The sequence below is a fragment of the Lucilia cuprina genome, chromosome 6 (assembly GCF_022045245.1).
Source record: "Lucilia cuprina isolate Lc7/37 chromosome 6, ASM2204524v1, whole genome shotgun sequence".
NCBI classification, from domain to species: domain Eukaryota; kingdom Metazoa; phylum Arthropoda; class Insecta; order Diptera; family Calliphoridae; genus Lucilia; species Lucilia cuprina.
The window spans coordinates 35,855,038-35,877,770 of NC_060954.1; the positions used below are offsets into that span (position 1 = coordinate 35,855,038).

Genomic DNA, 22,733 nt, shown 5'->3' on the forward strand with positions numbered 1-22,733 from the left:
ACTTGCAGCAAATGTCTTGCTGTCATAAAAATTTTTGCTGACATGCGCAAAATTTACCGCCACTCTCAACAACACAATGTTGGCAACTCAAATAACAGATTTATGTTTCCTCTTCTTCTTCTTAGATTCTAAATCCCCTGACATATATGCTCTTCTCTCTTGGTGTGGCGCGTCAACATTTTCACTCAAAAGCGGAAAAAATTTTCGGCAAAATGCAGCCGTCATCAGGAAAATAATTCGAATTGGAATTTAGTTGTCAAACTCATTGAGACAAGAACGGACGGGATCTAAAGAAAAAATAAAAGTAAAAAAATTTCAAATATTTACAAAAGCGAATAAAAAGTGGTGGTGGTATTTTGAAAAAAACGGGCTGCACAGTACACCCAACCATCAGAAAAGAAATTTATATATAAATGTATGAAGATTATGATGATAATGATGTTGTGTATAAGTAAAAAAAATTTAGATAAAAAAATTAAATATAAAGAGTAAAAACATCTGATTTAAATAAAACTAAAGAAACGCAGGGCATTAGCTAAATTAATGGACTTTCTTAGATTTTAAAGTGTTAAAGAAAATATTTCGCGTGTTAGTGAAAATAAAAATTGAAAATTATTAATACATATGGAATTAATATAACAATTTATTTAATTTGCCAATTGGCTAATAATAACAGTAGTCTAAAGATAGCTGCTGATGACGATGATATTGTTAAGAAAAAGTGAAAGAACCCCACAAAAAAAGAGAAATAGAGAAAAATATTAAGAAATATTTTACCTTTTTTAACCATAAAAATCATTCTAAAAATAAAAACACCCAACAAAAAAATACATAAAAAAGAATAAAGAAAATACAAAAAAAAATATGCTTCTTGTTCGTTATTGCCTTTGTTGTTTGTTAGTTTGGCTGACTGACAAATGGTCTAAATTAATGTTTGGCTCTGCCTGGCTGTATGCCTTTTGGTCTGTCTGTTAGTTGGCTTGTTGTTCGATCTATTTGGCAGACAACAGGCAAACATAGTGCTGTTAATATTTGTTCCTTTGCTCCCCCAACCCCAAACAAGTGAATATTGAGTATAAAACAGAATTAAAACAACAAACATAAAAATAGCAACAAAAAGAATTTGTTTTAATACATAATTTCAAAACGAAAAAACCGCATACACGTTCTGTCAGATATATGCAAAAAATAATACAATTGTTATTTTTCACACCATTGCAATGTGAAATTTATATCCCCTGCAGCAATTTGTATGTATCTTTTTTGTATTCACTAGTCCCGTGACTAGTGAATACGTAGACATTTAGAATATTATTATCGTATCTAAAACAAAATAAGTTTTGTCTAGAGTTGTTTAGATTTTAATTTAACTTTTTTCATCACAGAATTTATAATCGAAATAGTTTCTTATATGAATTTAATCAGAAAAGATATTTTAGATACTCGACTGTACACGATCGCATTTAATCCGGACTCTACATGCTTAAATTCATGTTTCTAGATTTTATATTAAAGAATACATTTCCCCATCCTTGATTTTTGTAGTAAGAAAACAATAACTACACTTTATACATAACATGCATTTTTTACTTCGTTTTGGTTTTCTAAGCAAGAAAACTAAGTTCAAGAACATTTAACTTATGAAGCTGTAAGTAGTTGTTGTTATTTCCTTTTGTCTAAGCATGCACAAAAAATCGAACATCTAATGACATTTTCAGAGGTTGCTTGAACATTTTTGCTTATATCCCCGTGCTTATATCTTTGAACAATTTTGCTCATCTTGAAAAGGAAACTTCTGGAAAGCATATCTAACTTAATTGTTTAAGATTTGGGTCCTAAACTAATTAAAACTGGTTACACATTCTAAAAGTTTTTCGGCCAATGTAATCGGTACAGATTTCCTATGATGGTCTGAACAGAATTCAGCTCATTATACAAAGCTTCTTTTTGGCCAATTCATCTTAGCGCCATGTTAATTAGACTTCCTAAGGTCAATGTGATAAATCAAATTTTTTTTTTGCAAATAATGAAATTTGTTTTTAAGCAATAAATCGGACAATCAATATCGTCTTTAAAGTTCTCTAGATTTCAATTCGTAAGATTTAAATTTTTCCAGCTTTTGGATATTTGTATGAAAACTACTGTGCTAAAAATTTTGAAGTTGTTTCTTAATAAGCTCTCAAAGATTTTGCAAGATCTTGTGAAGTTTGATTCTTGGTCTTTAAACACTTTTAGTTAGTCTGGGCAATTTTTATCTTCCGTTGCAAAATCATTAAATCTCATACACTTAGAAAACGCCGTAAAACATTAATTATATATGGTCTTCAGCAGCATTTCTTTCAAATGATAAAAGTAAATCAAAACAATTCCTTTTCGAGAGATTTTCGAATAAAAAAACTCTTTGTATCTAAAGACAAATACACTTTTTAAATTATATGTAAACTGTTCTGGATGCTAAATTTTAAAGCTATGCACTCAATATAAAAATTGTATAGATTGAATATATATAAAGGTGACGGTTTTGAAGAAACATCTTTGGCTTTAAGAAGAGATAAATAGGATCGCCTTAAACTCAGTGTCTCAAAAAAAAAACCGACCCTCGAAGTGTCTTATACCTTAGATTATTTACTTTAATAACTTATGGTAATTTTAAGGATTTAAGAAAACGAAGGATAAAACTGCTAGTTAAAATCGCATAATCTAGGTGATTAACACTAAAATCGTTTATGTTGTTCAACCTTTAAGCCAATTCAGAACAAGGTCATGTTTAAGTAATCAGACTTCTTAGACGCCCACTTGGATATTGTTTGTCCTGTTGTGACACTTGCGTAGATAAAGAAAGTAAGGACGAAGAACGAAAGGGTGATAGTTTGAGGGTTAAGTCGGAAAATAGTTAAAGAGTAAGATTTATCTAGGACTAAAAGTAAGCACGAGAGTATGTAAAATAGAGGTATAGGAATTTATGTCCTTTTGGACTATTAAGGGCGGGTTTTACTGATAGATATAATCTACATTCTTTGGTTAAACCGGGTTTAATATATGTTTCGTGTTTTTCAGTTATCAGTAAGGTTACTTATTATCTTAGTTTAACTGTTAGTTAAACTCAAGTTATAAGTGCGAAAACATAATTAACAAAAACCACCAAACAATGATTTCGGAAGAACAAAAACTTAATATTTTAAGTAAATTACAATTTTCTGATTTGTTTTGTTTTATTTATTATTGTTTTAAATGTTTATTTAACATTTTTCCAAAATTTTCCATTTTACAAAAATATTGTTTGAAAAAAAACAGCTGTTCATTGTTTGTGTTTTTGAGTGAAAAGTTAGCAATACTAACAAAGTTAACTGAACTTAAATCTAAAACTAAGTGTCATGATGAAGTTTGGCATAATGGTTTCAAAACCAATCTTACACTGGACAATTTTAGCAAGTCCAAAATTCGCTTTCCTAGTAATTCTAAGCTATAGTCAGCTAACCCAGGCAAGGGAGATGTTCAACCGATTCTTTTCTCGAATTTTGAACTAAACACGTAAATATTATTTAAAAATAACGATTTATGTTTATATAAGGTCCCACCAATGTATTGGCATTGATAATGCCTTTTTCAAAATTGTTCTATTAAACAATTGTTGGATATGTCGGTCATAAAACTATCAACAAATTGCAATTTATATTTAACAACTCTGTACGGTTACTCATACTGCTTGTGTATTAAACAAATATAGAAATAATTTGTAATCTTCACACAAATAATTTTCTTCCCCTGTTAATGGTACCGTCTTATTTTGTTTATATTGCGGCATATAGAGTACTATTAGTTCTGTCTGCTCTAATAAAAATTATAAAAAATCGAAAATAAAATCAAAAACAAAACACATACAGAGATATTAAATACATATATGTGTATTATAATTATAAAAATATAAGTGAAAATTTCATAATTTTTTTCGGTTAAAGTGTTTTACTTATTGCTTTTCGTTTGTTCTTCTTTAAATAGTTTTTAGCGAAAAAAAACAACAACAAAACAAAAAAATATAAACACTGACAGCCAGTCATGTAAATTTTGTGTATTTCACTTAATAATAGCAACAACAAGAATTTAATAAATAATTTAAACGTGGAATTAAACCAGATTAAACTAAAATCAATTTGGGTAAGTTTATTAAATAAAAAACTTTTATAACAAATTGAGTACGCAAAAAAAACATTCTCCACACTATCTTATTTTTACTTATTTAAGTATGTATGTGCGTAAATATATGTATTTCTTTAAGTATTCCCTTGAATTGTTTTTTTCTCAATTTTTTTATTATTTATTTTATCTTCGTTTTTGTTTGTGTGTTCTTGTCCTTTGGCAAAGAACACACTCAAGTAGCCTGTTTTTTTTTTTTCTCCCACATTACACCCCCAATTTTGAAACAGCAAATCTCTTTAAGCTAAAACATACTTCACTTAGTACACAAAGAGAGTGATGTGTCAGAGCTAGAGAAAAAGAGAGTCCTTTAAGTAGTTGTAAATAAAAGAAGAAGCACAAAAACTGTTGTCCTTGTTACATGGTTGTTGTATATTCACTGTCTGTCATTGGATTTTTTTGTTTTGCTTTTATTATTTTACCAAAAATACAACAACAAACATACAAAAGAAGAGTGTAAGAAAAAATGAAATAAATATTTGTAATGTATAAATGTGAAGTAATATAATAATTGTCAGAATAATCATCCCTATGTGTAGCGGAAATGTTATATTTAGTTTGATTTTACTTCTTGTTTTTGTTTTTGTTTTCATATCTTAAGGAAGGGAATCATTATAAGTTTTTCACAACTTTTTAACATACATATATTTAGAAGGGGGATGTTAAATGTTGCTATATATTTTTGGATAATACTTTTTGTATTTTAGAATATCAGGGACATGATTGATGATTAAATTGTGTATCTGTTTCTACACTGTCAGATTCTTTAAAGGATTTGATATCCACAGTATTTATTTCTATTTTTTACATCTCCCTCAGTAGTTTTACCCAAAATTTTATTAACATGTATGATAACGATTTAGTGTTGTCATAGGTCGTGGTCAGTCTTTACATATCTGAACTTCATAACAAGAGTATTTCAAAATTCTTAATTTTTTCCTAAAGTACTTGCTCTTAGCAGTTAGTAACGCTGATTCTAATAAGTATATATACTATTGGAACATATCCAATACCAAGAGCAAGTCCTCCTCCATAGGTGTTGATACCTTCATAAGAAAAAGGTAATCGGGGACATTGTCAGAGAGTAAAGTATCTAGTATATTCTTTCAACACTGAAAACAATCCATGCTCAATTTTACGAAAAAAAATTTCGTACCTTCTATTTTCGTAATATTTACAAAAATTTCGTGAACAATACGAAATATTATTTAATAAAACCATTTTCTATTTTTACAAAAGTACGAAACCTTTAGTAATATTTCTTTCTTAAATTTTATAGAAATTAAACATAATGATATTAATTATATTATCATTTAATAAAACTACTACAATTTTATAAAATTTAAGAAAAAGTATAATATAATTCACGAACTATTTTCATAAAAAAAATTAAAAATTTGCGTGGAGAATAATTTTGAACTAAAATTAGAAAAATTATTTTAAAAGGAACAAAAGTGTTTGCGTAAATTAATATTTCGTAAATTTTACCATATTTATTCAGGGATTATATATGTCGAGTATTCGAGCAAAGTGCTGATACAGAAACGTGTACAAAATTTGCCACCGGCGTGTACGAAACACAAAGGTGAGCTAAAAAACCGTCTAAGCAGCACACCAAGTGGTTGAAAAAGTTCCGCCCTGAAATAAGGTCAACACGGCAAGTGTATACGTAAGTACTTCGACTTCTGGCCCGTTAATATGCCTTCGAGGACATGTTACCTTGATGACCAACAATCCCGGGAAAAAGAGGTGCTATCAGTCTTCTAGTCCACGAGACAACTAACTGATGACATGATTTAACATGGGCCCGAACCACATAGTCACCACAGGAACCGGTAGCCTACAGGACAGAGTTTCGGAATTTAGATAATGTTGCCGAGACAACCGAGATACCGCGCAAAGACATTACTGTGAGAGTAATCGTTGGTAATGAGTTGATGCCAAGTGTATGTATATTATACGGGATGGATGTACGTGTATACGGATCTTACCCATACATATACTTAGACTTATGTTTGGATGTTTTTGTCAGATATAAGTTAGCTTAAGTACTTAATCAAAGTGCTGAAACCATGTACAAAAATTTCCAACAGCGTATAAGATACAGTGCAGTGTCATCAAATTAAGCCCATCAGGTCTTTAGGGAAGGTTTTCTTTCCCGGCGATTTGATATCCTCAGTTTTTAAAATGTTTTTGATACACTGCATTCATGAAAATGGATTTTGTGCGTAGGTTATAGTCAATAATTGACCAAAACGATATTTGAGAGTCCCGCTATCAACTAAAATAATTTTCGACATTAATTCAAAATTGTGAACTGTGCCTGATTTATGGGATCCACGTAGTGACTGTGATTTAAACCCAAATCGCGGGAAGAGGGTGCTTGGTTCAAGGACTGATACACGGTGAAATATGATTTTCAGGAAACATTTTTGTTATCTTTCCTAGATGATGGAGCGGTACATATTACAGGGCATGACTGTGGATTAATAAAATGTTGGATTTGAGCTAACGAGGTGGAGTTTCTGATGTCTACTCTGATTCGATAGAGATAATGGCGTAATTTATAGATTAAACAGATAGAGTGATGGTGTAACGATGTGTTAGGCTATGGTCTAGGAAGAAGGGACGGATAGGCGTGGCGCAATGTCGTCATTGCCCTTTCTTTAATTTATTAGCGATTTTCCCACATGGCTGAGTGTATGCTCAACTTATCACAGTGGGTCTTTGTGACCACTGAAATAAAGTTTTGTCAATTAATATTCGGACTACCAATTACGTCCCTCTAGGTGCTGTTGCCGAAACAACAGAGCCATATTAGTGTGGTTGGGCGACATTATGTAGATTGAGCTTGCTCATGACACCTGTCTTTCCTCAACGTGACTACTATGGCAACAGATTAGATAGCTCGAGTACTTAAGCAAAGTGCTTGTACATGGACCGGACCATCCATGTACAAAAATTGCAGTAGTAGTGAAAGTACCACCGCGAGATAGGGCCACACGCCAGGTACTCATTCCGGTGGTTATTAGAAAGCTCGAAATTTTTTCCAAAATAATTAATTACTATGTCTATGTATTTTATCTAAGACTATGTTAACATTAAAACCCCACGACAACATTGATGAAATAGATTATTTAAAAGAAAATTGTTATTTTATAGAAAAACCTCAATCAGCTTTTAGCCGTTTTTCATTACATATACTTTCAATGTTAGTGAAATGAGTTAAGTTCCAACGAAACGTTAATGGCATTAAATTGCAAAATAATTGCAAAAACGATTTAATTTCTGTAAAAAAAACAATGTCAAGAGCATTTTCTGCATGACAATGTCATACATTAACATTCGATTCATTGGAGTATAAAATACTAACATCAATTAATTTAATTATAGAGGCTCTTAAGCAAACTTACACAATCTCGTCTAAATACATGACGGTCAATCAAAATTCTCATGGGCCGTAGAAAGACACTTAAGCTTCTGATCAATTTTGAATATTGGATAATAACTCATTGCTAATTGGACAACTTTTTATATTATCCCAGCAAAAACTCGGTAATGGGTAGTACTTCCCTAACCACTTACTTTTCAATGACTACTACCTCCCGTCAGCATTACTTAGAAGTACTCTAGTAATGACTTTCTTCTGATCTGATATAGAAGTACTTTATTTTCGGCTTTGTAATTTTGTTGGCACATTTTATTCAATTGCGTGTTAGAAATTGTGTTTCACAAAAAAGAAAACAAATTAGTTTTGTATGTGAAAACCATTATTTGACGCGCAATAAAATAGCTAAGCATTGGTGCAGTGAGTAGAACATTTGACTGACAAACCGAAGTCCCTGGTTCGTATTCTAGCTGGCTCTTTTTATTATTAAAAATAAAACAACTTACTCAACAACTGTTTTGTAAGATAAATTGCAAGTACTTCTTTAACTCCCTATTTGTAAGCGAGCGTAGAAGTACTTGCCTCCAATGACATCACCGTGTTAAAGTAGTGCAAAGAGGTTTTATTAGCTTTTTAACTCATTACTTTTCAATGTAAGTTTTTCCTGGGATCCTTCAGTCGAAATATAAGTATTCTTCATGTATGATTGTTTAAATAAAACAGAAAATCAAAAACCTTGTCATTTTTTTACAAAAATAAAACAATATACAACAAATGTCAAAATTGACGTAGAATTATATACATACGTAAAAAGTACAAAGAAATCCATATTTATACACCACTTACATAGTTTAAATAAATTTTGCACAAATACATCTACACTAGGTTTTTGTCCAAAAAAAAGGAAATAAGAAAATGAGGAAAATAAAATAACAACATGTTTCAACATGCCTAAAAGTAGTTCAAGGTTACTTCCTGTCAATGTAACTATTTTGTTTTTTCGTACATACTTACGGACACATACAAACACAGACACACATACACACAAGCTCTTACGCATATACAATCAAATTACTTTATTTTATAACGGTTAGAGTTCATGCTCACACATACAACAATTTAAGTGCATTTCCGGTACAAGCACCCACTCAACCCGGTAAATATCATATAAAGTATATAAAGTGAGACTTAAAGAGAATTTACTTACTCTCCTTATAATGTTTTATGTAATGAGTGTTTTTATTGACATGAGTACAATGATTTTCACTCAATTGCTGAGAAATTGAAAACTTTGTTTATAATTTATTCATATTTTTTGTATTTCTTTTTGGCTTTCGCATAACATAAACAATTGAATGGAATGTTTTTCAAGAATTTTTGGTAAAAATCACATGAAGTTTCACATTTCACAAAAAATAAATACATACATAGTGAAATAACAAACAATACACACAAATAAAATTTTGTTTAGTTGAATAAAAACAAATACTTCCTATAACTATATTATAACATACGGAGAGCGTAGTGTAACTCTTTAACAATTTCATTGTTGCAATTGTTAATCTTTCGTTGAAATTAGATCCAAATATCTTGAGAGTTTCTATATTAGATTTCTAATTGACCCATGTCTAACACATTCTAGATTTCAAAAGAGCTTTAAGTCAAGTTATTAAATCTGTGCTCACGGCAGTCACACAGAGGGCATCGTACCGATACTTCCTTCCCGAAATAACTTTTTCAGTAACTGGTACCTGGACTAATTGTATGTACATAAGTATATATGGACTGACATGAAGTATCATATAGTAACTAAAAGTATATATATTATATACATGTTTTAATAAATTCTAATAAAGAGGGTGGCAGGTTCCTTTTCTTGACTGACAGATGTTACAAAAAGTCAATTTCTTATCGATCGTATTGTATAGCATTACCAAGGAATATACTTTAAGCAATAATGGAATAGAGTGGAAAGAAGTGCTTTAAAGTTTAAACCCACATATTCATAAATGCTCAATAAAGTTACTGATGGTTTATTGTAAGAATTTTTTATGGAAAATGTGCGTAATAAACCTAAAATAAGTGATTAATATCTTTATTAATACGGGAGATAAGCTTTAATAAAGCACGATTTCATAGATAGAATTTTTCTAGCCATTTTTCTAGCGATTAAACTTAGCGACGAGAAATTCCACAGCCACTCCCTATAAAGGATTTCGAATCATCATCGTGATAAATAATTCACCTTTTCTAGAATGTTAACAGGTCAATAGTATCATAGTTTTATTTGTCGCAAATAATAAATCTTTTCTAGAATGGTAACATACAGTTCAACAGTTCAATAGGACCCTAGATAAGGGTTTCATTGTGGTAGAAAGGCAAGATCGATTGAAAACGCATTGATCAGAGTTGTAGGGAACTCGAAGTGTTTAACGTGAGGAACGCAAAACGTTCGCCTCGGTGAAGACTGAATTAAAAATACGGTCGAAAGGGTCCCGTAAGGCCTCTTATGCTAATAAACGGTGGGTAAAACCACGAAGATTCTTTTAGGAATACCTAAAGTGAGCACGTCAAAAAGCCTCCTAAAAAAATTAAAAGTCTGAGGTTAGTATTACAGGTGCTGCTACACCAAAATGAAGGTGCGGATTCAGGCGAATGTAGAGCACAGTCTGATAGTACACTCGTTGTCATGCTTTCATCGAAATTAGATCCAAATATTTTAAGAGCAATATGATGCACTCATGTAACTGATAATGAAATAATATTTTTACAACAAGATTCTATACCCAAAATGGAAAAACCTACACTACGGTATATTTCACATCATGATAGTTATTCTTTGATCAACTTCCAAGTCACTCAGATCCTCAACTACAGAGAATATAGACATGATTTTGAATAAAGGCTTCAATCGATCTGTATATTGCTTTAGTGCTTAAATATTATGAAGGTACATATTTGTAGTTTTCGAAAGACTAGGGCCTTATATTTATCATACCGAATGATACTAATGCCAATTTAATTATTAAGTGATATCGAAACTGTAAGTCTGTAAGTCTGTCGAAAACCTAACCTCTTCTTGATCTTCAAAATCTGTCATATGTCGAAGTGATATTTATCTCAGGATGACTACGGTTAATTTATGCCCTTATAGCTCAGATGTTGAAGGCAATTTCTTTAACTCTCTGGTGACCTTGTTTTGTCGCTATAAGCAGTAAATGCTTAATTTTTCTAGATGCGGCCTCATATAACGAGAAATGTGAATTCGTCATTGTAATTGATCCAGGTCCAGTATAATGATTTCATATGACTTTTACAACTGTAGATCTCAGAATTAAGTCATAAGTACTTCCATGTGTATTTCAAGATATATTCCCTTTTAAGAAAAGAGGGAGATCGGACAATTTTTCTCTGTAATTTCCCTTAAATCTTAGGGAAACTGCTTATCTCTGAAATATATGTATCTTAAAATCGTAATTTAACATATTTTTTTTTTTTTTGACAACATTGCTTGTACAAAACATATGTATGTAACTTGGAACAATACATTTTATTTATTTGTTACTAGTTTTCTAAATGGTTGATATGAATACTTGGTTCCATAGACAATGTCCGTATATACTTTAATAGAACTTTATATGAATACATAGAGAAGTATTAACTAAGTATAAACATATATAATACAATGTTTAGGTAACATCACATGTATAGAATTTAAACTAAGGATATCCTTTAACCATTTATAACTATTTCGCTTGCTTTATTTTCATTTAGAATGTAAATTTAGTAGTTGCTGTTAGTGTTGTTGTAAAGTCTAAAAAGTCTTTTAAGAGTTAGTGACCTTTTTGCACAATGAGTTTGTGGAACAATTTACCACTACTACACATTGGTATCCTTCACTCGCTGCACATTAAATGAGTACAATGACTGTTCTGCATTAAACAAAAAATTTATGAAAAAAATACTTTTTTCCGTTTTCTGTCATTTGTTGAAATGTAGAAATGCAAAAAAATATATGATAAATGGAAAGACAAAGTTTTTGCGCTGTTTTACGTTTTTATTAGTTTTAACTACTGCTGCTGCTGCTACTCGTAATAAATTTAACATCTTAAAACTAAATGTTTTTAAAACTACATTTATAATTCCATTAATAAACTAAAGTGCCTGCCAAAATTGTAAAAAATATAAATAAATAACAAATATGAATAGTATGAGTTACGTTTATTTATGGGTATGCATTTTTTCTTTTTTACATGAAAACTGATTGTTGTTAATTTCTATTAAAAACTTTGGCTTTTATCCAAAAAAAAAGAGTAGAACAAACAAAAACCTACCTGAATACTATGTATCTCTTTAACACTTTCTGATGTCCTTTTGTTGGAAATTCCTATAGAATAAATTATGTACATACACTCAAACTTAGACTTCTAGAAATTTACATAGTTATCCTTTTTGACATCCTTAGTAGAATTTATAAATTTTTTTCTTAATATATTTTTGGTTTTATTTAGTTTTTGGTTCAGTGAATTTACACATTTGATCCCAAATAGAAAGGATTCTTGTTAGTTAGTTACCCAACAAAAATAAAACGAAGTACTTCCAAAAGAATAACATTTATCACCACTTCAAAAGTAGCACTACGTGAGTTTTTTACCTTAGTCAGTTAGTTAGTTAGTAAGTTAGTTAGCTTGTTAGTTAGCTTGTTAGTTAGTTAGTTAGTTAGTTAGTTAGTTAGTTAGTTAGTTAGTTAGTTAGTTAGTTATTTAGTTAGTTAGTTAATTAGTTAGTTAGTTTGTAAAAGCATAAAATCAGAAAAAATACATTTAGGCTTCTATTAGACCTGTTGTACGTTCATTAACCAGTGCCTCAGATGGGAATCGAACCTCCCACCTCCGGTCTACCAGTGTAGAAACCTACCACTAACCTATCCGAGGTCATATTTACACTATAGTCTAGTCCATTATCGAAACTTTAATCGAGACTTTATTATCCGAACTGAATTATAATTATATTTTAATCTGTAGTCTAGTCCAAAAATGGGACTCTATAGTCTACTCAAGGCTGCAGTGTAATCCATTGTCATAATTATATTCGAGTCTATAATGGCAACTACAGTCATGTATTTATACGGGAGTCTATAGTTAAGTATATATCGAAATCCCATTATTAATCAGGACTATATTGTCTAGTTTAGTTTTTCTACGGAACTATAGCTATCTTATCTATAAATTTTATCTAGTAACTAATAAAGGCTAAAGCCTAGAATATAATCGAGACTATAGTCTAGCCTATAGTTGAGATATTAGCAGATAATAGAGTTTATATCAAAAGTTTAGTTATTAATCAGTCGTCTTAATAGTCGGCAATATAGCCTAATCTATGGTCCATAATCAGAACTAGTAATTAACTAAGATTAAAGTCAACTAGCCTCTAGTTAATATTATTTTAGTTTAGTGGAGTCTAAAGTCAAGTCTGTAATTGTCTTGTCTACGATTGTCAAAATGGTCTAGACTATGATCTATAGACTAGTCTGTAATCGAGAATGGGTAAATGACTGAGCATATGATCGAGATCATAGATTATTCCATAATGGGGATTATATTCTAGTTCATCATTAATATCTTGACTACAATCTTGTCAATTATCGAGTGTATATTTGAGACTGTAGACTATACAACATTCAATAAAAAATAGTAAACTAGAATATTATATATAAACTGTTCTAAAAAGGAGACTATGATTAAATCTATGATCTAGATTTGATACTAAAGCTAAGATAATAAAGACCATATTTCTTTTAGTTGTTTAGTCAGGACTGTTAAAGATCGGACTATATAATCAATGAAGCTAAGCTAAGATTATTAAGAATATTGTCTAGTTTATTTATTAGTCCGTACTGTTATAGTTCTCATTATATCATAAAGTATTTTCAAATATCTTTCCCAATAGTTTTAGATATGATATCGAGAGTCGACTATCTCCAACAAACTGTTAAATATAATTAATACGTTTAGTCCAAATTTATTCCTTACCAAATACCATATCGCCTACATTTCTTAAGGATATATAAAAGTCGGTTTTGCTTATACATACAAAATTTTACTTGTTAAAGTTAAAAGGAAAAAGTTTAGTTTTAATACATTTTCAATAGAATAAAAAACAATAGATATTATTCTTTTAAAATGCTTGTTCTGTCCCAAAAAAAAAAAAAAAAAATAAAACATACTTTATGTACATGAAAAAAAACTTCCATTGTCGCAGTTACACAAATGTGTCTGGCTCCAGTATTATTATTTTTTATTTTTTTGGCTCCTCATTTACATAGTCGTACATTGAAATTTAGGAATAATAAAAGACATAAAAATATCATTTAAATAGTACACTGAAAATAATATATATGTAGTTTTGTATGCAATTCTAGGAAATTCCTTGAAAAGAAATAGACAAGGCCTTACTTAAATATTCAACATACATTCAACATAATGACGACATCTCTAGTAGACAATTGAAGTTATTAGAAATACATAAATATGGTACTTTCTTTTCATCACATTCATTTCGTAACTTTTACATCTTTCTTGTTTCTTTGGAAGGTGTAATTTTCTTCTTATAAAACAAATAATACCAATTAAAGTGGTATTATTTGTTTTATATTCCAAGTATTCCAAAAGTTAGTAGAATCTTGAATCGTACTACATAGCCAACATATACATATGTAGGTAATTTCGAGTCTAGTAAACAAACTTATGAAATCAATGCCTTCCCGTTTAGGTGAAAGGTTAGTACTATTGGATAGTAGGATAGAAAACAAATTTGTAGCTCTATCGCTCAAGAACTTCCCGACTTGTTCCAGTTAAAGTTGGAAAATTAGGTCAGTTTTATTTAAATGAGTGTAATCCTATCAAAAACTTTACTTACCCAGTAAGTAGGAAAGTAATATTGGAGAGAGGTATAAGAAGTTACTTTTTGAGTGAATAACTACTTATTTTTTGTTCGATGATGTCCAAAAAATAACTGGTTACAAATCTGCTTAACCTACTTTTCCGGATTTATAACTGATTTTACAGTTATTTTTTATATTTGCTAGTCTATTCTCTTACTCAAAGTTATTTTATCATTCTATCTGGAATGGTGTCTACACATACGTAAATACTAAAATTTATTGAAAAAACTTCCAAACAAAGTAAGAACTTTGCTTCCAAAATCGTCTAGGGTTAGAAACACTAACTAATTCCTTACTAGACAAACGCAATAGACAATTGACTACAATTTCTATTCAAAAAAATAATTTATGTTATTGATAACGACAACTCATTACAATGTAATGTATGAATTAACTACATCTCCTACAATACTCATTGTAGGAAATTTTAAAATATTTTACTGGGACTTTTCTCTTATTGCTCCTAGCAAAAATTGTCTAAAGGAGTTCAGAAAGCTATTTCCTCTTTTGGCCTACTAGTAATACTATTAACCTAGGTGCAATTTTTTTAAGTTGTTTCACTTGATATGAAATTGCCAATGTATAAACCTTCTCCAAAGCCTTAGACATATTTTGGAGTTTAAATGCGGATTTCTAACTTAAGCATTCTCAAAAAAACTTAAATAGTTTTCTTTTTATATACATTTTTCTTCTCAAATTTTGGCCAAAAACTTTGTAAACATATTTCAATATTACATTTTATATTTATTTAGCTGAAATAAAAATAACATTTTATTACGGTGCACAACTTCTATTTATATAAAATTCTATTCTGGGTTTGTTGAACTCAAAATGTCTATTTTACCGCATTCATAATATTGGCAATATTTTTAAAGAATTTTCCTATTTTGAGTGACTTGTGTATATAGTTACTATTGTTCAATTCACAATCGATGTTGTAGCGTTGTATGCGTTGTATGTCAGCAGCTGCTACAATAGTCGTAACAATGTTGTTGGTATTTTCTATGCAAAAGTTCTATACAACTCTTACGACAATTTTTCATATGTTTTTCGAATGTCGTAAGAAAATTCAGAGTTGTCAATTGTTTATTTCAGCAAAAAAATAAAAAATTCAATCGATTTTGGCATAAAAACGATAAAGTGGTAACTCAAAAATTACAAACAAACATCTGTTTACCAAAACAAAACAAAAATTTCATTAAAAACTGTTTATTTATTAGTTTAAAATATGGAATAATGAAAATATTATAATTTTAAATAAAAAGAAATTAATTTGGTTTATTTTGCTCGTTTAATTAGTTTAATATTATTTGTTTTTTTTTTTACTTTTGACATTGTTTGTTTTAATTGTTTTTTATTGTGAACATAAACTTATGACTTGCTACAAAAATCTGTTCACAATCGCTGTTACTACACTTTAGTAGATACAATATACAACTTGATTGTGAATTGAACATATGTGTTTAGTTCTATAAATAGATTAAATGTTATATTAAATGTTTTTAGGGAATTTATAAGTAATACGTTCACACAGTTATTATATAGAACCAGTTTAAAAATAACTTCCAAAGAAGCTAAAAAAAGATTAGAACTTCTTAGTTAAATTGAAAGTAACAAATAAAGTTATATATACGTCAAGAAGCGCCATTAAATAGATATCCAATGATGAATTGGTTAATTTTCATTTTATATTACATCAAAAATATGTTACCCATCCAGCAAAAAAGAACTTCTCAAGGAGCAAAAGAAGAAGTACTGAAAAAACCTTTTTATTTGATTCCAAATTCACTACAACAGAAGTATTTCTCAAGAAGTAATTTTTATGTTCATTTTTGGAAGTTATTAGGAAGTGAAATTGTAGTATTATAGAATAAAAAATTCACTTAGTGCTTCCTTTGATGGGGTGATATATGTTATTCTTTTGGAAGTATTTAGTTTTATTTATGCTGGGTATTAATACATATGTAATTTTTATAAACTTCTAAATTAGTTCCTGTATATTCTTAGTTCGAAAACTATAATTTTACAAAAATATCTTTGATTATACGTTTTTTAAATAATATGTTCATGTTTGTTATTATAAAAAAAGTACATCGCTTGTTGCTTTATATAAAGATTTAAAAATTTTTTCATAAAAAAACCGTTAAAGTAAATAAATTATTTAGAAATTTGTTTAAAAAATATTCAATTAGCGTGATACAAAACAATTTAAACATTTAAATCCATTAAAGTTCAGACAATAAACGTTCTACAAACATTTCTAAACAAATGTAAAATAACGTTTAGTTTTTGCATTCGTTTTGTAAATAAAGAATAAAAACCTATAATTAACATGACAGAGTCACGGGGCCAGTTAACTAAACTATTAAATTCATTTATTTAGTGTCCTTATTACAACTTGGCAATAACTAAAGGTAGGATTTTATTATGCATATAACTCGGTTTTAGTTATTATAATGGTACTTTTTTAAAGGATATCGATAAAGTATAAGAATATTTTTCTTCTTGATTTTCTTCTCGTATATAATAACGAGGAACAAGTTATCTGCATTTTAAAATCCTACCTTTAATTATTGGCAAGTTGTAATAACGGACCTTAGACTATTTTAAAGTTGGAATAAACTAAATTTCTGTCTACATACATATATTAGTGATGGTAAAGCTTAAACGCTTAGGCGTATTCATTAGTTTTTCCGCTTACTCAGTGAATAGTTTTTACATAAAAGTATAGTTCGACGTTTTTTTTAAATACTGATATGAACTATGATTCGAACCACAAACTTTGAATGGATGCTGTTTCACTAGATAATTGGCTACAAATCCAATTCAAAAAAATTAAGTAATTTTATTGATAACGACCACTCATTACCATGTAATGCATTATATAACGACATTATCTAGATTACTCATTGCCAAAATTTTATGATTTTTGGTTGGGTTCTTTTATCATATTTTACTTCTTTGGAAGAAAAGCGTAACATAATACAACCCAGCAAAAAAAGTGTGAAAAGATGTAGTATTTTCATCACAACTACCCAGCAAAATTTTTACTTATCCGATAAGTTGGCAAGTAATATTGGAGAAAAGTTTAAGTAGTTACTTTTTTGAAAGAATAACTACTTATTTTTGTTCGAATAACTACTTATTTTGTTCATTATCCAAATTTTCTGGATTTAAAACTAGTTTTACGGTAATTTTTTATGTTTGCTAGTCTATTCTCTTACTCAATGCCCTACCGAAAAGAATCGACTACGGTTAGAAACACTAACTAATTCCTTATTTGACTTTCGCTATAGACAATTGACTACAAATTCTAATTAAAAACAAGTAGGAAAGTATAGTCGGGCATGGCCGACTTTATAATACCCTACACCATATTTTTAAAATTTTTACTTTTTATAAAGAAACTTTTCTGTTGAATATTAATATAAAATATTTAAGCAATTTATTGATAAAAAAAAACAAAATTTCTAAATGAGGCTTTATATAGGTCAAATATGGATATATTTTAAAATAACAGTTAGTTTTGTTGAGTTTCATTGCGATACAAATGGTTACAAGTCAATTTTAGACGTTTAAGACATTTTTTGAAGGGGGTTTGTATGGGGGCTAGGGTCAAATAAGGGCCGATCCTTACAAAAATCTGCAGTGTCACTTATACTTATATAAAACTTATTTGTGTCAATTTTTAGAGAGATAGTAGAATATTGACGTAATTATGGCATAAAAAGCTCAAATCAGGAGGTACGGTTGTATGGGGGCTAGGTGAAATAATGGACCGATTTCAACCATTTTCAATAGTCCCTGTGCCAAAAAACATGCTTGATCCAAATTTCATCAAATTATCTTAAAAATTGCGGCCTGTACCTTGCGCACAAGGTTTACATTAACAGCCAGCCGGACAGACGGACGGACATGTCTTAATCGACTCAAAAAATGATTCTGAATCGATCGGTATACTTAAAGGTGGGAATTGGACCAATATTTTTGTATGTTACAAACATCAGCACAAACGTATAATGCCCTCCCCACTATAGTGGTGTAGGGTATAAAAATTATTTATGCTATAGCAAGTAATGTATAAAATAACAACATTACTTACAATACTCATTACCAAAATCTGAAAATATTTTACTAGGTTGTAACCTGAAGTGCTTCAAATTCAGATGAAAACCTATGAATTTTACATTAGCGTGTCACTGGAGGAATGTTGTTCATTTCTGGCAACTCTGCACTACATTTAATCTTAGTTTTAGAAGCAGTAAAAATCTGATATTTGGATGTCAAAAATAAAATACATTCTTTTAATGAAACGCTTATGTAAACTTCAGTGGTTTTTCACCAAACCTCGATGTATGTACTTCAAATAAGTTTTTTGTAATGACTTTTCTACATCTCTTTTCTCACTTTTAAATGGGTTATCATTCGTAAATAAATATTTGGTTTATAAATGTGAATATTATGTAATCGGGTTTTTAGATGTGATTAAGATGTTGTTCGTAAATTATGACATAAATTATTTTTTGCTGGGAACTATAGGGAGTTTTGTATCCACGGTATCCACTTGAAATAAACGGTAGATAGAATATGAAAGAACTAGAAGCTTTATCAAAATATATAAATCCGAGATTAATACGTGTTACGTATCGACATAGGTTTAAGGTCACACTAATACAAATTTGGATAAACGAACCAGAAGTATGTGGAACAGTTTCTCCTTTATTGCCAGACATTTGTCGAACCTATATCCAAATATTTTGAGAGCAATGTTATTCGACAGGAAGACTGATGAGAAAATTCTAGGGATTCATGTCCATGGAAACGAGTTTTTGAACATTATTGCTTGTACATGGGCCGACGGAATCATGTAGCAAAATTTCCACCTACATATACATATGTAGGTAAGGTACACAAAGGGGGGACGTGAGTCATCATGACAGATGCACATGTAAAGCACATAGACTTTTACCCTAAGTTATTATCAAGATTTTCTCTCGAGTGTAAAAATACATTATTACAATATTCTCAACAACTCGTACTACCACTAGAAACATACATACTTACATATATACAATCAGTACAACCCAATTACCAACACTTACTGTGTATAATTTACGTGTAATTGCAGAAATGCATTTATCAATGACATCTTCCGTAGTCCTTCTCCACCTTCCTCTAACGTTCAGTTTGACACAGACTTAGTGTGGGCCCGTAGTACGAGAGTATGATGACACTTTGTTTAGCAAATGTCTGTTTTTTTTTAATTTTTCTTCAATTCTATTGTACATTGGGGTATTTCAACTTTAGGGTTTTGTTGTACTTTTATAGTATATATTATTACATCTATCAACAGGCGTCGTTTGGGTGCCAAAAACTATAATCAAGCAGAACATAAGACGCCAATCAAAAACTGTGACAAAACAAATATTTATGACCCACAACTTTTCTATAAAATTTGAATTAATTTATTTGTTAGAAAAAAACTGCATTATGCTGACCGATTTTTTTTGTTATTTTAGTTTGCACATTTTTTTACTTGTTGATAACGAAATAAGCACAAAAAGTTTGTTGTCGAATGCGGGAGCAATTGACACGATATGTGTATAAAACGCTATAAAGTGTTGTATTTTAACTTAAAACTTAAGAACAACAAAACGTTTCTAATTAAATATACTTTAAACTATAATTAATTTCTTTTTAAAATAATATATTTAACACAATTACTTACAATAATAAGAAAATATTTAAAATTTGTATTCAAATCTTTTCAGATTTTTTTATCAGGACCATTTAAACACAAACAAAATTCAATATAAGAAAATATCAAAGATATCCTGCCATTAATTATATGAATTATGACAGCTGAAGTAATGGCGTCAAATGACACAACTTTTGATCCGGGTAATTAAAATTAATTTGAATAATAGTTAATATTATAAAAGGAATAACTTTTTCCACTCCACTTTAAAGCACTCTCAAAACTTATAACATCGCTCAAGGACACTGACAGTCTTTCAAATGATCAAGAAATTGATTTTCTAAAAGCACTGCTCGAATCCAAAGAACTAAATGCCCTGGTCAATGTTCATAGTAAAGTGGCAAAAGTGGGGAGAGATGATCGTCTGGCACCCATACTATCAACATCTGCAATGGTAAGTATTAGAAGGAGTATTAAAAAATTTTATGTTCCTTAATCAACTTTCAACTTGTATATTTTTTACTTTAATAGATTTTGTATGAGGTATTGGAACAGTTGTCACAACGTTGCCACTTGAGTGATGAATGCCGTGAGGCATTTCATTTACTGCAGAAACCGCATTTACAAGTAGGTGTCTTTTAAAGAAAAACTTTTTTTCAAGTATTTGTGGATTTATTGCTTTTTCTTTTTCATATTATTTTGTCCTCCAGAGTCTTCTTTATGCTCATGATTGTATTGCACAAAAAGATTTTTATCCACATCTACCAGAATTGCCAATCGAAATGGATGAGGATGAGGAAACCATCAAAATTGTGCAACTAGTTAAAAGCAACGAGCCCTTGGTAAGTACCAATACAAACACACATTTATTAAGTGTATTAAACACAGAAAAAACACATCACTCACACAGATTTACTGTGTTCAATCTAAATCAGTATTGTCTGATGTCTGAACTAAAAATCCATACATGTATTCTTATAATTGTATCAGATAAATTTATCACATTCATCACAAACACAATTTCATTTCATATAAAATACATCGATCCCATCATCCGACTGTCTGTCTTACTGACCAGTATTGTCAGAATATTTACATTTATTTATTTACATGCAGCAAATTAATTTCCATTCATTATATTGATTCCGATTTTACATTCAATATCAGTGACATTGTTACATTGTCTAATGTCACCAGCATCTAATCATCTGGCATTTTAACATCCTACATACTGTCACATATTCATTGTCCTTTCATGTTACATGTATATTCATTTTTGTAATTCTATTTTAAGTTCATAAATGTTATATTCAGTTTTTATATCGTATATACAAATACATCATCTATATATGGGTATTATTAAAAAAAAGCTTTTGCCACAGATATATATTCACACACATTGTATCCTGTGAGCCTACCCATCAAACATATAGTAAATCTCATCACTTCTTTATAAAAATGTATAGAATATTGATTGACTATTTTAAAATTTTAAAACATTGGGAAAATTGTTTATTTATTCACAAACAAAATTTTCATTTTATAAACAGTTTATAAATTAGATTTTATATGGAAACTTTGTTTTATAAACATTTATGTTGTCTGTGAATATGGGGCCAAAGCAATATCGAAAAGTTTGAGTTTGCTGGGTAAAAATTCAGATTAACATTTATCTCACATCGACTAACGCACAGATCTTTAAGTCGAATTGTACGTTTAATATGTTTATACAGCAGAATTGTATAAACATATTATGATTGAGTCAATCTTTTTGAAATTTTTTTAATTTGTATTTTGCCATTCTTCACTTTTATCTAGAACAGAACTAGAACAGGGCTGGAACAGAACTAAAACAGAACTAGAACAGAACAGAACTAGAACAGAACTAGAACAGAACTAGAACAGAACTAGAACAGAACTAGAACAGAACTAGAACAGAACTAGAACAGAACTAGAACAGAACTAGAACAGAACTAGAACAGAACTAGAACAAAACTAGAACAGAACTAGAACAGAACTAGAACTAGAACTGAACTAGAACTAGAACTGAACTAGAACTGAACTAGAACTGAACTAGAACTGAACTAGAACTGAACTAGAACTGAACTAGAACTGAACTAGAACTGAACTAGAACTGAACTAGAACTGAACTAGAACTGAACTAGAACTGAACTAGAACTGAACTAGAACTGAACTAGAACTGAACTAGAACTGAACTAGAACTGAACTAGAACAGAACTAGAACTAGAACTGAACTAGAACTGAACTAGAAGTGAACTAGAAGTGAACTAGAACTGAACTAGAACTGAACTAGAACTGAACTAGAACTGAACTAGAACTGAACTAGAACTGAACTAGAACTGAACTAGAACTGAACTAGAACTGAACTAGAACTGAACTAGAACTGAACTAGAACTGAACTAGAACTGAACTAGAACTGAACTAGAACTGAACTAGAACTGAACTAAAACTGAACTAGAACTGAACTAGAACTGAACTAGAACTGAACT

General features: G+C 29.8%; 1 protein-coding gene across 5 annotated transcripts in view; it reads left to right on the plus strand.

Annotated features, from left to right (window-relative positions):
• Window positions 1–245: 245 nt before the first annotated feature.
• The window catches only part of LOC111680809 (MAGUK p55 subfamily member 7), a 30,080-nt gene continuing 7,592 nt past the window's right edge, over window positions 246–22,733 (plus strand). Inside the window, exons 1-6 of one of the 5 annotated variants that reach the window (XM_046954704.1) lie at window positions 246–415; window positions 4,000–4,155; window positions 20,297–20,426; window positions 20,496–20,677; window positions 20,755–20,850; window positions 20,934–21,065. In XM_046954704.1, coding sequence (XP_046810660.1) covers window positions 20,381–20,426; window positions 20,496–20,677; window positions 20,755–20,850; window positions 20,934–21,065 — 456 coding nt within the window. In that variant the 5' untranslated portion in view covers window positions 246–415; window positions 4,000–4,155; window positions 20,297–20,380. The remainder of the gene's footprint in view (window positions 416–3,999; window positions 4,156–20,296; window positions 20,427–20,495; window positions 20,678–20,754; window positions 20,851–20,933; window positions 21,066–22,733) is intronic. The other 4 variants (XM_046954706.1, XM_046954708.1, XM_046954709.1 and 1 more) reach the window with 4 other exon arrangements.